The sequence below is a fragment of the Nyctereutes procyonoides genome, unplaced genomic scaffold (genome assembly GCF_905146905.1).
Source record: "Nyctereutes procyonoides isolate TBG_1078 unplaced genomic scaffold, NYPRO_anot_genome, whole genome shotgun sequence".
Classification (NCBI taxonomy): domain Eukaryota; kingdom Metazoa; phylum Chordata; class Mammalia; order Carnivora; family Canidae; genus Nyctereutes; species Nyctereutes procyonoides.
In genome coordinates this window covers 22,072,206-22,087,592 of record NW_026575020.1, presented here as the reverse complement: position 1 = coordinate 22,087,592, position 15,387 = coordinate 22,072,206, and the positions used below count along the sequence as shown (strand labels likewise).

General features: G+C 50.8%; 1 protein-coding gene across 2 annotated transcripts; it reads left to right on the top strand.

The window, feature by feature from the left end:
• The first annotated feature begins 1,162 nt into the window (after positions 1-1,162).
• On the top strand, positions 1,163-13,947 carry TMEM98 (transmembrane protein 98). Of its 2 annotated transcripts, none has more exons than XM_055328464.1 (7): positions 1,163-1,417; positions 3,809-3,990; positions 5,500-5,631; positions 6,626-6,659; positions 8,732-8,847; positions 11,631-11,690; positions 12,903-13,947. In XM_055328464.1, exons 2-7 carry the CDS (start codon positions 3,860-3,862, stop codon positions 13,081-13,083), a joined length of 654 nt encoding a protein of 217 aa, XP_055184439.1. In that variant the 5' UTR covers positions 1,163-1,417; positions 3,809-3,859; the 3' UTR covers positions 13,084-13,947. The 2 variants fall into 2 exon arrangements, with proteins under 2 accessions (XP_055184439.1, XP_055184429.1); XM_055328454.1 differs by having other exon boundaries at positions 1,170-1,417; positions 12,876-13,947.
• Positions 13,948-15,387: the final 1,440 nt, after the last annotated feature.

The window sequence follows — 15,387 nt, the reverse complement described above, 5'->3', positions numbered from 1 at the left end:
CAGCTGCTCATGCAGCAAGGCTCGTACCAAACAGGGGAGCTGTGAATGCATACACAGGCAATGTACATAGTGGGGAAGGTGATGGGCCAAGAGACCATGCCTGGGGACAGCAGCCACGTCTCACTTACTGATACTCCCAAATAATGTGGGCTGCATTTTGAGAGATCTTATGAATTTCCTGGAGAAATAGGTAGGTATAAGTGAAATTCTTGATTTTTAAAAATGTGGGCAACTAGTTTGATTTTTTTTTTTAACTGTAAATCAGAAAAAAAGCACCCTCCTCTGTGGGCTGCATGTGGCCTAGGGGTGACCAGTTTGCAAAGCCTGCATAGGTTGCCCAGGACATAATGTGCATCCTTTGGTCCCCAGTACTGACCTTAGATTGGTTGACTGGATCTCTGCCCTAAGCCCCAGGCCTTAGCTTGAAGGCCAAGGGGGAATGACCATCCAGCTCATGCCTCCTTCTAGACCAGGCTCACTGGACTCTGGAAAAAAGTCTGCCCTCAGAGCCCCAGCCTGTTTCCTTCCAGAGCCTGCGGGGACCTCCATCCTTCCAAGGAAGCCCATAACCCTGGGACCTCCATCCTTCCAAGGAAGCCATAACCCTGTTATGCCTGACAGATGGCAATAGGATGGCTGTTTGCTAAGTGAGGGCTGTGGAAGAATAACGTGAGTTCCCTTTGGTCCCTAGAGTACAGTGCAAACCGAAGGGGCAGGACAGCCAGCCGGGGTCCTGTGTTTTATGCTTGTCTCTGGCACAGCCACTGTTTGGGGTGGGCCTGCGTGATGAGGCTGTCTTGAGGGCTCTCGCGGACCCGCATTTACCGTGGGCCCCGCACTCCGCGTCATTTGAACCCTTACATCAGCTCTCAGCATGCCTACGAGTGGTGGCCCCACTTTACCGATGAGGAAACCGAGGCACAGAGAAATGAAGTAAGTTGTCCTCAGCTCTTGAGAGGCAGAAGTAGGATTGAAACCGCGGCGCAATCCGCAGCCCCACGGGCCGGCGGGCCGCCAGGGCTGGGGGTGGGCCAGGACCCTGCGGCCTCCCTCCCCGAGGCCTGGGGTTGGCTGGGGAGGGGGGCTGGGGGGAGGAGCGCCTCCTGGGTGGCTGGGTGGCTGGGTGGCGGGGTGGCGGGGTGGCGGGGTGGGGGCCTCCCTGCAGCCAGGCCTCCCGCGGCCCCAGCCCCCCGCCCGCCCCGGGGCCCGGCGGGGACGGCGGCGCCTGGCAGCGGGGGATTTGGATGCGCGGTGGATCCCCCCTCCCCCCGGGACTTTATCTCGACTCCTCGGGACAGCCCAGCCTCTTCCCGGCATGCCCCGCTGCGGGGCCGCCCGCCCGTCCCGCGCCCGGACTTTGCCATCGGGGGCGCAGGCGGCCGGAGCGCCCCGGTGCGTCCTGCGGCCGCGGCCTGAGGTGGGTGGGCCCCGCCGCGCCCTGGCGCCGCGGGAGCTGGGGGGTCCGGGCGCGCGGGGCCGGGGGGACGTCGGGGCCGCAGCCGGGGCCGGGGGGAGCCCGGCCGGCCCTCGGTGGGGTCGCCGCGCCCCGGGGCCGCCCGCTAGGCGGGGGGTGGGGTGGGGAGGGGTCGTGCCTCCAACCCGGGGGGGGGGGGCGGGCAGCGGGGGAGGAGGGGGGGACTTGGGGCTGCTTCATCCAGGTGGCCGTGGAGCGCAGGGGGGCGCGGTGGGCGGCCGGGCGCCCCCACCCACCCCTCCCGCGGAAACCCAGGCCTCCCCGCGCTCTGCACGGGCAGAGACAAAACCTCATCCCGAGACCCTCAGAGAAGAGTGAATACACAGAGGAGGGAAACACGCAGACACGCCCGCGGCGAACCAGGGAGGGAGAGAGAGAACTCGGGGAAAGCGCGTGTGTCCCCCCTCCCCGGGCGGAGCCGAAACAAAGCGGGTGGTCTCGGAGGCCGCGGCGCGGGGGAGGGGAAGGGAGACACGGCCGAGGGGGGAGGGTGTCCGGAGAGGAAGATGGAGACAAAGGGCCGAAGGAGTAGCCCTTTAGGAGGCACAGTGCCGAGAGACACACATCGGGAGAAACTGAGGCAGACCCTGAGAATTAGCTCCTGTCTCCCGCGGTGCGCCCCCCCCCCCCCCCCCGTAGATACAGAAATGAAAGACACAGACCTACCCAGCCTTCCGCCCTCCCGAGGAAGTGAGTTCCAGGTGGTAGAGTAGCTCCTCTGTGAAACCTTTGAGAAAGGCTCCTTGGCCCTTTGAGCCAGCCGAGTGTGCATATAGTCCACCTGGCAAGCTCCTACTCATCCTTCAAAACCAGCTCAAATATCCCCTGCCTGTAAGGAGGGCTTTCCCTAGAAAATGTCATGCAAGCGCAATTACCTCTTGTCTGTGTACTCTGTCATGTGGCATAGACACGGAGTGGAGCTGGGGGAGAGGGGGGCGACAAACGGCAAACACTTGTCCACTTGTCCACCTCTTCCTCCCTCCTCAAGATTTGGAGTCCGTGCCTCACTTATCTCGTCTTCGGAATCCTGCCTAGTGCTTGGTGTCTAGCAGATGAACAATAAATACTTCTCGAATGGGACACCCGGGGGCTCAGCGGTTTGGTGCCTGCCTTCAGCCAGGGGCATGATCCTGGGGTCCCGGGATGGAGTCCCACATCGGGCTCCCTGCGTAGAGCCTGCTTCTCCCTCTGCCTGTGTCTCTGCCTCTTTCTTTGTGTCTCTCATGAATAAATAAATAAAATCTTAAAAAAAAAAAACTTATCGGGGATCCCTGGGTGGCTCAGCGGTTTGGCGCCTGCCTTTGGCCCAGGGAGCGATCCTGGAGTCTTGGGATCGAGTCCCACGTCGGGCCCCGGGCATGGCGCCTGCTCCTCCTCCTCCTGTGTCTCTGCCTCTTTCTCTCTCTCTCTCTGTGTGTCTATCATAAATAAAAATAAGTAAATAAATCTTTAAAAAAATACTTATCGAATGATAACCAGGAACATGTGGACCCTAGGAGACATGTAGTATAGAATAAGTCCTGCATCATCCTGGGGTCATAGGAACTAGATCAAAGCCCCTCTTCTGTAGGTGGAGAAATTAAAGCCCAGACTGGGGAAGAGACTTGCTCAAAGGCACACAAGTAGGAGACTGCAATGAACACATACTTCTCGGAGGTGCCCTTGTTCTTCTGCTGGAGTCTAAAATAGGTGTGAAAGAACATCCTCATCGAAAACAGTCAATAGCCAAAGGACACTTTAACATCAGTTATAAGTTTCCAAAACTGAAACTGACCATCAAATCCCTTTGCAGAATTTTTAGAACCTTCTTCCCTCTGTAGGAAGACAAAGGGAGGTGAATGCTCATCTCAGTTTCAGTGGATGGGTTCTGCTTTCTGACCACAGAAACCCCAACAAATTACTTAACCTCTGTGAACCTCAGTTTTCTCAACTGTAAAATGGGGGTACTAATACCTACCACAGGATTGTGAGAAGAGTTAACATACTCTGGCACAGAGTAGATTCGAGTAACCGCAATCCTGCCCTTCTTAGGAGAATATTCTTTCATGCACTTGGTGGAGGTGTGAAACAATAGGGCTAGTTAAAATGCTTCCTTTTGTCTAGATTTAAAAAGCCATCCTGGTTCAGCAGGTGGCAAACTCTTACAAAAGGCAAATTTGGGGCAGGACATAAAATGCATCTTGATTCTGTTCAGGCCCTCAGGTCTCTGCAAGTGACTTGGGGGAACCTGGCTCTCTGTGCTCCCCCCCACACACACACAGCAGGTAAGACCCCCCCCCCCCCTACTGCCCCACTCTCTTTACCAAGGTCTGCTCTGTCCTTTTGTCTTCTAAGATTTAGCCCATGCTGGGGATGTGACAGGAACGGAGAGAGCCACCCTGAAGCATGGAGACTGTGGTGATTGTCGCCATAGGTGTGCTGGCCACCATCTTCCTGGCCTCGTTTGCAGCCTTGGTGGTGGTTTGCAGGCAGCGCTACTGCCGGCCTCGAGACCTGTTGCAGCGCTATGATTCCAAGTGAGTGGATCCAAGGAGGGCCAGGAGGGGAAGTGGGCTCTGCCGGGGGCTCCAGCAACAGAAAAAGAGAGGAGCCCAAGAAGTTCTGTACTGGGCAACTCTCACTCAGCTTTTTGTGTCTAAAATGGTACTTTCGGGGTGCCTGGGTGGCTCAGTGGTTGAGCATCTGCCTTCAGCTCAGGACGTGATCCTGGGGTCCTGGGATCAAGAGCCACATGGGGCTCCCCACAGGGAGCCTACTTCTCCCTCTGCCTCTCTCTGTGTCTCTTGTGAGTAAATAAATAAAATCTTAAAAAAAAAAAAAGAAATAAGAAATAAAATGGTGCTTTCAGAGAGAGAGATCTGGAGCCTGAGCAATGTCCTGAGCCTTCTCTGACTCTGAGACTGCACTAAGGGTAAAGTGGCCTGAACTGTTCACCTAGCACAAAGGTGTGGCCATCTAACCGGAACTAGCCACTTCACCTGGCATTTGAATAAGCCCAACCTCTTTCCAGCCAAACTCCTAGGAATGGAAATCCTAGGCCTGTACTCCAACCACACACATGGAAGCAGCAGATACTCAATTTTGTGAAATCCCAGCATGGCACTCTCTCTTTCTTTGCACAGATTTCTTCATGATGCATTTTATGCACGACAGATTTTATGAACAAGATCCTATTTTCCGTTTAAGAATGTTTTACTTGATAGACTTGTAAGGGACATGGCAATTAACCCTTAGTTCCTCTTATCCCTCTATCTGAATCCTATCAGCGTCTCTGTCAAGTGGTGAATAATTTGTAAATGGCTGTTTATATGACCCAGAAAAGCTATGCTATTAAACAGCAGGTTATGGCATCTTATATTGTAAAGAACCCCGTTGTAAAGTAGGTGTTGTTGCTTCTCCCACTTCTCCACTAGAATGAGGAGGGAATGGAGTTGATGTGGGCAGACCAGGGCCCTTCCTGAGAGTGATTCTCCAGACGAGGTAGGTTTGGATAATAGGAACTTCAGCTTCTCTGTATAAGGTAGGCTTGAAGGGAAAATAAGTTATTTGTTGTTGTTTTAAGTAGGCTCCATGGTGGGCATGGGGCCCAATGTGGGACTTGAACTCACCACCCTGAGATCAAGAGTTGAGCTGAGATCAAGAGTCGGATGCTTAACCGGCTGAGCCACCTAGTCACCCCAAAGGGAAAAGAAGTTTGAAAAGGATGCTATTTTATGCAGAAGGAATAGCCCTGTCTAATACATGTCTATATTTATGGTTATGCCTCTGCTATTTCTCTTAGCGCTCATCTCGTTCTGCTTCACTTTTCTTCTTAAGCACTGCTACCTGCCTCCTTGACTCACCTCTAGCCGTGTGTCCAGCCCGCACCTGCCGTACCTAGGGTTAGGTTTGGATCCAGGACAAGAGGTCAATGCTTTAACTTACTCACTTCCTACACTCTGTTGGGGGATATGTGGGCCTCAGTGAGGAGAGGTTCAGCAACAGTCACCCATCATGAAACCACTCTCCTGGGCTTTTCCTTCCAGGCCCATCGTGGACCTCATTGGTGCCATGGAGACCCAGTCGGAGCCATCTGAGTTAGAACTGGACGATGTGGTCATCACCAATCCCCACATCGAAGCCATTCTAGAGAATGAAGACTGGATTGAAGATGCCTCGTAAGGCCTTTGGGACTGTTTGCTTCCTGCAGTCCCCCTAGGATGGCAAATGGGGCTTCTGGGTGCTCTTCTCTGGCTTCCTTTGCCACGGCACTACTGTGTGTCTAGGAGCACTGTGCCAACTGATCTTTTTTTCCCTGCCTGCAGTATGGGAGGCAGGAGATCAGATTATGATATGACAGTGTTTGTCTCCCTCCTCCCCCATTTAGTAGGCCTAAATACCAAAGCCCATAGATGTATGGCAAAAGTTGTTACAAAGTCACCCTGATGTGCTTGGATTATCCTTAGGGTGCCTGTAAACTTGACACTCAGGCTCCAGAGATGAAGCCTTCGTCTTCGGGGTCCTTCAGGGATCTCTCCACCCAGCAGGACCCTCTACATGTTGGGCTCTATCCAGCAGGAGCCTCTACATGGGTCCATGCTCTTATTGTTCATGGGGCAGATGTGTGGGGGGCATTATGTGTAGGACCCTGGGCCAGTTACTGCAGATATTAAACTGGTGAGAGGGACAGAATTCTACTAAATACAGTATCTCCAAAGCCATAGCATGTCTCTGCACATGGTGCCGTGGACACACAGAGTTGGCAATCTCTAGAGCTGCCCGGGATGGGGAGGTGGGGGTGACTTTCATGAAGTCTACCACAGAGTGGGTGCCTTTACACCTGAGTCTTGGAAGATGAGGTGTTCACCAGGTTGAGAGTAAGGGGAAGGACACATGAGCTGGAGGGAACAGTGTCAGAAGCTCAGAGTTCTAAGAAAGCATGTCTTGACAGGTGAGCACCACCTGGAAGAGTCAGCTGGATGTGGGAGGGGGAAAGTAAAGGAAAGAAGGTGCCTCCTGATGTAGCTCGTGGACTTGTCCAGTTTAATCTGGAGGCATTCCTGCTCTCGGTGGTGTCCAGGTGGGTCAGCGCTAGATCAGGGGCAGAGCTGGCAACAGGAGTGAGCTGGACCTTGGCAAGGAAGCACTGACAAATTCTTCCTGTCTCCCCAGAGGTCTCATGTCCCACTGCATTGCCATCTTGAAGGTAATACTTTTTGATTTCCTATGACATAAGGCGGGGGTGGGGGTGTGTGTCATCAAAGCACCCTTGTACACAGACTGTTGAAAGCGATCTTTCTAGGAAGGGCACTGAACCCATGCGAGAGGCCTTTTTAAAACGTGCCTGACACTTGAAATTTCTGCTGTTTCTACTCCCTCCTGGATGGCCTGTTATACTTTCGTGCTCTCATGACCCTCTCAAAGGTTTTATTTTTACCCGGTCCTCCTAATATGGTGACCACATAGGTGGTCGCCGACTGGGGAGGTCTCTGTGGCTGCTGAGGGGGAGCGGGGCTCCGCACCTTTTCCTTGGGCCCTTTCTTTCATTAATAGAGCTTGGCCCTTTGTTCAATGAGTCAAGTTCCGTGTCTGGATTTCTCCTGTTGCTAGAAAGTCCTTTACTGGTCCTCTCTGGCTGGGACAGTAATTAGCCAAATGAGACAATCGGTGTTGAAAAATCCAAACCGTGAACACTTGAAGGCAGACTGTTTTTCTTCTAAATCCTGCCGCCTCCATGATTGGATGGAAAAATTGCATCCGATTTGCATTTTTGCTAGATTTTGTGGTTTGGGGTAATTTTTATAATTTTATCATTTGTTTTTAAATTCTTGCCTGATAGAATAATAATAGTAGTGAAATATTGGTCAATTGCAGATATTATTGAGTGCTTCATCTCAGTAACCTAGGAAACTACAAATTTTTCTTTTTGTCCAGAAAGACATTTTTATCTTTTCTTCAATGTCATTCAATACAACATATTAAAAAGTCTCTCGGGGTGCCTGGGTAGCTCAGTCAGTTGAGTGTCTGACTCTTGATCTCAGCTCAGGTCTTGATCTCAAGTTTGTGAGTTCAAGCCCCACATTGGGCTCCAGGCTGAGTATGGGACCTACTTAACTAAACAAACAAACACACAAATAAAAATAAAAGCTAAGAAGTCTTTCATCCCACCTCTCCTTTAGCTGCCTCTCTTGGGAAGCAAAGGAGTGCCTAGTAGGAAATTGTTGCCATAGAGTCCGGGATTACTTAATTTCAAGAAGCTCTTTTGGTGTAGGTATGGTTTCAGATAGATAGGTCTAATGACCAGAGCAATAATGCCATATTCCACTTCCAACTCCCAACGAGGATGTGTTCCAGCGCTGGGTTTTGGCCCTGCCCTTGCCTATTGGAGGGAGAGGGTAAATTACATGAGGGGAAGGATAAGTCAGCAGGAAGGAGTCCTACTGGACTGGAACCAATAGCCCATCCTGAGAGTCTGCCATCAAAGGAGAGACCCTGGGATCTGACGTCCCTATTGCTTGGCCACCTGCCCTTGAGTCCCTGTGGCCTCAGCTCTCTCTTGGCCTTCTTTCTGGCCTCCTTTCCAGCACCAAGTTAAAGCAGGGCAATGGAACTTATTTGCCAGGGATGGAAGCACATCCAGGTTTTAACATTGAGGGGGTGTGTGGAAGGGGAGAAACCAAACTTTTGGGGTGATCAGCACTGTTGATGGAGGATGACAAAGGCCTTGTGTTGTAGTCTTGCCTTTTTCCTGCCTTTTTCGAAGACCCTTTCACCATCATCCTGTTGACAAACTTGCTAAATCACTCTAGAAAATTGTTGAACTAAGTGCCAGTTCTGGAGGTTATGCTTCAAGGGAACAGTTGCCCCTTGTCCAGCTGTTTCTGAGGGTTCCCCACTGGAAAGATTTTGCCTTCTGGAAGACTAAACTGTGAGGTGAAAGGATAGAAAGAGAAAGTAGGTTTTTCCCCCAAACGAGAAGGTGAAGTTAGAGCACATGGTTTTTCTTAGACAGATTATTTCAGCTTAGACTTCTCTAAGCCGAAACCCTGATTCTGATCTGAGGTTCCCACCTCCTCCCCTCACCCGGCCACATTCTTGGCTTTTGCCTCTTCCATCCCTCATCTCTGTGTGCTTTTCACCTCAGCTCGCTCACTAGTTTAGGGGCTCCCGGGTGTGGGATGGAACCCCAGGCAGGAGTCATGTTTGTTTGTGGGTGTGGCAGGTGCTCTTGGGGAACCAGGGCACCCCTTATCACCTCTCTCCTCCCTGTGGTGTTAGATATGTCACACTCTGACAGAAAAACTTGTTGCCATGACAATGGGCTCCGGGGCCAAGATGAAGACTTCAGCCAGTGTTGGTGACATCATCGTGGTAGCCAAGCGGATCAGCCCGAGGTGAGCTGGTGGGCCTTGGGGTCCCCACACTCCAGAGGGGACAGGAAGCTGAGGGAGCAGAAACTGCACAGCCAACTTTAATTACTTGTATCCCAGACATTTCTTTAAGCTTTTATTTATTTATTCATGAGAGACACAGAGAGAGACAGAGGCATAGGCAGAGGGAGAAGCAGGCTCCATGCAGGGAGCCCGATGCGGGACTCGATCCCCAGACCTGAGATCACTCCCTGAGCTGAAGGCAGATGCTTAACTGCTGAGCCACCCAGGTGTCCCTGTATTTATAGAGCATCTGGGAGGGTTTAGATACTAAGAGACCAAGCCAAGGTGGTCTCACACAGTTCCCCCCCCCCCCCACCTCCCACAGGCCCCCTCTGGTCTGCTTTTTGGGGAATTCTAGCATGAGACTAGTGCTGAATCTTCTAATCCATTCTGCAGATCCTACTGTGGCTGCTTCCTCTCAGCCCCATACCATCTAGGGCCACCTTCCTTCCCTCCGTCCCAGGCTGTGGGCCAGTAAGCACATTTCCCACTGGTGTCCACACCCCTATTTGCAGTGGCCTGCTGGCTATGCCCTGCCCAGCCCTATTTATACTCCTTGCCACTTCCCTGTCACCCACTTATCCAGCCATAGCCCAGCCAGTGTCCTCCGGGACTGGGTGGGGGAGGGAGGCAAAGCCATACTTCATTCAGATCTCCCAAATTCCAGGCTGTCTGCAAAATCCCATGTAGGAGGCAACCAGCAGGATTGCAGTCAACAACTACACCCCCTCATTTTGGGCTTGACTTTGTGGAAAAATATAAAGCCCTTTTCTTAGGGAGAAGGGTGGTACTGAGTTTGTGCTGCCATCTGGTGACCGGTATGTGGATGTGCCTGAGTCGGGAGTTGCCCTCCTCTAGGAGGGACTTCTTAATTAGCCAGACAGCCTTACTGTCAGGACCATGCCTCCACGTCCCTGGTGGGAGTGTTGGCATCCCTGTGAGTTCCAGGGGCTCTCGATCTCTTGGTTGCATGGCCTCAGGTAGATCATGAGGAACCAGCCCTCTGAAGGAATATGAAAGAATTGGTGCCCTTGAACTCTGTCCAGGGAGTTCAGTGAGTTGAGAAAGTGGGAGGGAGATAATCCGGGCTGGGTGAGGGAGGCAGGGAACTCAGCCCAGAACAGTTCTTGGCTTTCTCTGGAGCTGTCCCGGGTGGGTGTAACTACAGGACTTGTATCAGCCTGGCTGGAGGATCCTCCAGCCCAGGCTCCACACAAGCACCAGGCGCTCCTCTAGCCACCCATTGTTGGTAGAGACTCTGCACCGCTTGTATCTGCTGGACCTTCATCATACTTCCAGGCCCTGCTAAGAGCCACCCTGGGGTTGGTGAAGTTCATGTGATAACTGGTTGTAAGGAGGGGTAGGAGGAGGAAAGAGGTTGAGATTTCTGGGGAGGAACGAAGTCCTCCGTGATGAGGATTAGCTGTGCTCTGAGAGGGAGGGTTTAGCACTGTAGCACTGCTCAGAGGACACCCCTAACCTGGTGCCCTCTGGCCCGTCCTACCAAGCCCCTTGGACTACTTCCCGAATGTTTCCTGCCATAATTCAGTCAGTGTCCTTGCTTTATCTTTTTGCCTTTACACTTTTTTCTCCTTCTGGCTGTTTTTTTGTCACCATTGTTTTTCTTGCTCTATTTATTCCACATAGTGTGTTGATAGAATATTAGTTTTGAGATGAGTGGCTTCAGCTTCAGGGCACTCCAGAGAAAGGGACCAGCAAAAATAGCAGCCCATGTTCCTCAGCATGTCCTCACCAGCCCCTCAGCCCTGAGACAAGAACATTGGAGAGCATCTATTTTCAAGTGCTTTTTCAAATCAAACAATACATCATTATTCTTTCTTCCTAACTATCAAGTGGTCCAGGAGCAAGGATTTGGATGAAAATCTTGAACCATGCAAATCAGAATGAACAGTAATTCCTTTCTGAACTTGGTTTTAGGGCAGCCTGGGTGGCTCAGTAGTTTAGCGTCACCTTCTGCCCAGGGTGTGATCCTGGAGGCCTGGGATCGAGTCCCACGTCAAGCTCCCTGCATGGAGCCTGCTTCTCCCTCTGCCTGTCTCTCTGCTGCTCTCTCTCTCTCTGTCTCTCATGAATAAATAACTAAAATCTTGAACTTAGTTTTAAAAAAATAAACACAAATTGTACCCTAATGTAAAAGAGGAAATCCAATGGAGCAGTTTGAACCCAAATTAAATTTGTAGGGTTTTTTTTTAAGCATTCTATATAAGTATGTTGCACTATTTTTTAAACACAACAGTAATAAATACTTATAAAAGTCAAAACATTGCAGAAATAGATTATCTGGAAAGTGAAGGAACCCCTAATTCCCCCTCATCCCAATCCCTTGAGGTGACACTAGTGAATGGTGAGTGTTTCTGCATGCTATCCTGCTCCTGCATGCTTATTTATTTTCATGCAAACGGATCGCTCAAACTTTATATAGTGTTCAGCAGCTTGCCTATTTAATTTAGTAGTGTATCTTGAACACCATTCCAGATTGTGTGAACTTATACTTTTTAAACTATGGAGAATTAAAACCAGAAAACAAAATATTCTTTAAGCTGAACCAGAAGTCTTTCTGTTTCAGTCTGTCTGAGGATGCAAAAGCAGTTAGAGAAAGAATCACCAAAGGTTGGGGCTTGACTATCAGGAGAGAAGAATTGGGACAAGGAAAGATAGGAAGGGAAGAAGGAGAAGAGGACAGAAGGAAAGCAAGGTACTGAAAACCTTTTGCCTCCCCACAGAGTGGATGATGTGGTGAGATCGATGTACCCTCCATTGGATCCCAAGCTCCTGGATGCCCGGTGAGCGGGGTGGGGGCCTTTTGGCTTAGGCTGGAAGCTCATTGTTTTATCACATCTGTGAGGTCCACATTTGTCGTGGAGAGGGCTGTTTTGCTGGGCTCCCAGGGCTGCCTGGCCTTTGGGCACCAAAGATTTTGAATTTTTATAACTAAACATCTGGCCTATATGCACTTTCCTTCCTTCCCTTTCCCCCACGGGCTACCCTGCTCTTTGGATCCCGGAAGCAGACACACCCTAGCTGTGAGTGCTGCCCAGTAGGTGGGTGGGGCAGGTGGTAAGCAGGGCAAGGGGAAGGGAAGGGACCAGTCAGCTCAAGCTGTGCTCACCTTTCACAGGACATACCCAAGACCCCCTTGCGTGATCCTCCCCTAGTACACTGAGCACACTTAGGCTTTTGAAATTAGATTCCTCCACCAGATGCAAACCCATTAAAAAAACCAGATTCTTTTGTCTCTTGGACTTACATGACCATTTCATAGAGCTGTTGTGTGATGATTGTCAGATAGACAGGGGCTCCCAGTGCTTCGGTGCTTCCAGTCAGACAGTCCTGCTCCTATTACTGTCCAGCTGTGTCCACAGGCTAGTACTGGTGTAATACGTTCCCAAATGCATCATCATGCACACTCACTATATAAATGATACTCTACAGTGAATCTCCCCATACTGGGAAAAAACTCCACTCCTCCTCAATTTGGTTTTCAATTACATTTTGTTTTTAGAGAGGTATAAACCAGCCCAGGGCCTCATTGATTCAAAATCCACAAGGGATGCCCCAGCCAGGGCATATCTAGGCTTCCCATCTATAAGTGGACAGCAGTTGGGGATGTGCTCATCCAGTTGACTAGATCTGAATTGTCCTGCAAAATGCTCATCTGCGAGACATTAATAGGTGGGCTGCAGAAAATAGGCTCGACAGTCTTAAATATGTCAGTGAGCCACCACACTGCTGTGTTCTTTCCTCAGAGCTTTGCCATGCACGTTAAAGGCTCAGAGAAGGCTTCACTTAACCCTGATTACACCAGCCATTCCCAGATTGATTTGAGCATGGGATCATCCTTAAATTACTCCCCAGCCTCTTAGGGAAGGGCCTCCAGTTTAGAGAACTCCAGATTAGAGCCTGTCTCCATGGGCTTTGGCGCAAAATCGCTCATTTCCCGGGGAACCTGATCCTGTTACTTTTTCTAGGACAACTGCTCTGTTGTTGTCGGTCAGCCATCTCGCACTGGTGACCCGGAATGCCTGCCACCTGGCCGGGGGCCTGGACTGGATCGACCAGTCACTGTCAGCTGCCGAGGAGCACTTGGAAGTCCTTCGAGAAGCAGCCCTGGCTTCTGAGACAGATAAAGGCCTCCCGGGCCCTGAAGGTTTCCTGCAGGAGCAGTCGGCCATTTAGTGCCTGCTGTGGTCCCCGGAGTGGCTCCAAGTGGAGCCTCTGCTCCCCCCCCCAGCCCCCAGCCCTCCTTCCTCCACCCCTCCCACTCCATCCCCCCACCGCCCCACCATTAGTTATGCTCTGTGGCTCAGGAGTCCTGCTGTTTGTGCAGAGCTGATGCCTCTGCTGCAGTTGCCAGCGGTGGCTGGTGAGTGGCAGTCTAACACTGCAGTTACACGAGCTGATGCTCACCCTCTGTGCAGCAGAGCTCTGGAAACCCGTGGAGCGTCTGCTTGATTGAGCTCACTTAGCATTTTCAAGAAAAGTGAGCCACTGTCTGAAACCCACAAGGTCTTGCATGAAAATCAGAGATTCTGGCTTCTTATAGACAATCAGAAGATAAGGCCACTCTGATATGCATTTTCAGAAGACAATCAGCTGGAACTCAGTAGGTGTTGTCTCTTGACAGGGCTTGTACTCTTTCACCTAGTCCCTTTTCATTGATTTGTGGTGTCTGCCTGGTCCCCGAGGCATCTGAGGCCCTCTTCCCCTTTGAAACCTTCTCCCCAGGTTTGGCTTTGCCAGACCGCAGGGTGGATTCTTCTGTCTTCTGTCGCTGGGCCTGCAATTCTGTCTCGTTACCACTAGGAGGACAGTAAACATACACTTAGATTTCTGTCTAGTTGAATGCTCCTTGAGTCCAGTTCCAACGTATGCGGTGTGCTGGGACGTCTTTGAGGGCCAAGGATGGAAGAAGAGAGCCTCAGAATCCTGTGGATACCTTGTGTGTGTGACCCAAAAAGAGATATTTAAAGACCCTTCAGAGTTTAGGCAGAAGTATCACCATAAAGTCATTTCCACATGAACAATGATATCCATGAAGGATATGTTCCTCTTTCTCTTGATATCTGTTTGTTTTGCAAGTTTTGAAAGATGAGGGCCATTTATATGACTGGAGATCTTTGTGGGACCCAGAATCACAATGGCATAATCAGGACATATATCCAAATTATGTGATTGCCATCATAGGTGTATAGGAGAGACTGAAGTACTTTGCTTCCTCCCAGGACCTCAGAGCCAACCTTGCATTCAGGTGAGGGCTCTGGCTTGGGGGCTGCTGTGGTTCATATGCTGTGCTGTTTAGCATGTTCGGATGCTGTGTCCGGTCCCATTTCATTTTCTCTGTCCTGCCTCAGCAGCGGATGTATCAGTCTTATTCTAGAGACCCAGGAACCCATATTCTCAAGTCCAAGACTGGGGCCTCATTTGTCACTGAAATGTGCCATTGGGCACAGTCCATTCTCTCCTGGAAAGCAGGATGCTTCTGACCAGCACGTTGTATACCATTCCCACCTGAGAAGTGGAGTCAGGAGCGGAAAGCTGGAGTTAGCTCCCATTGTACTGATGGATGGATTCCTGATTACCGGGGTGCCTTATTGGGTTGTCCATTCCCATCAGCTCTGACCCTCTGCTAAGTGTAGCTAACTTTCTCGTCCTACTGGTAGGCTGTGAATGGGAAATGTCCACAAAGCTGCTTGGACTATTCCATTTGTGGCCTCTGCAGGGAGACATCCACAGTCCTCCTGTTTTTTTGTTTTGTTTGTTTCTCTTTCTTTCAAAACCTGCATTCCTAGCCAGATTGGAAACAACTTTCTGTTAGGGTTGCAATGGTTGTCACAGTTGTAAATGCCTCTTCATTTTAACCTGGATCAGAGCTCTAAGCCTGAGAGGCAGCTGCAAGTTGGCATGGTGGGGGTGAAGTTTGCCAGCATCCCTGGAGCCACACCCAAGGTCACTTCCCTTCTGGGAGCTCTGGCCAGTCCCAGTGCCTTCCTGAAGCCCTGGGTTGCTGCAGGGAAGTGTCTGCTAGACTGTGGGATCTCTTATTCTGCTGCTGGGTAGGTTTTCTTTTGTCTCCAGCAGAGGACAAATAAGTCTCTGGATAAGGTAGGTGTTGGCTGAGGGGAAAGCACCGTCTGGAGGGGGAGGCAACCCTACTCCTCTTGGCCCTTTGAGAGTTGGCTGAAGTTACCTTCTCCCTCAAGATGGCCTGGTTGGTGAGCACAGGGGATCCAGCCAGGCATGGTTCCCAGAGGATGCACACATCCAGGTCCCTAGATCATTGGTGTTTTTGTTTATGGTGGCAGATCTTCTATGACATGCTCCCCCTCCTACCTTGACTCAAATTCTGAATGAAGAAGGAATTACTCAGAGACAGAAATTGAGTATGAAAAGAATAAAATCTTTGAAATCAAACAGAATTAGGTTCAAATTTGGGCTCAGTCATTTACTGTATAAGCTTGGACAAGTTACTTAACCTCTAGT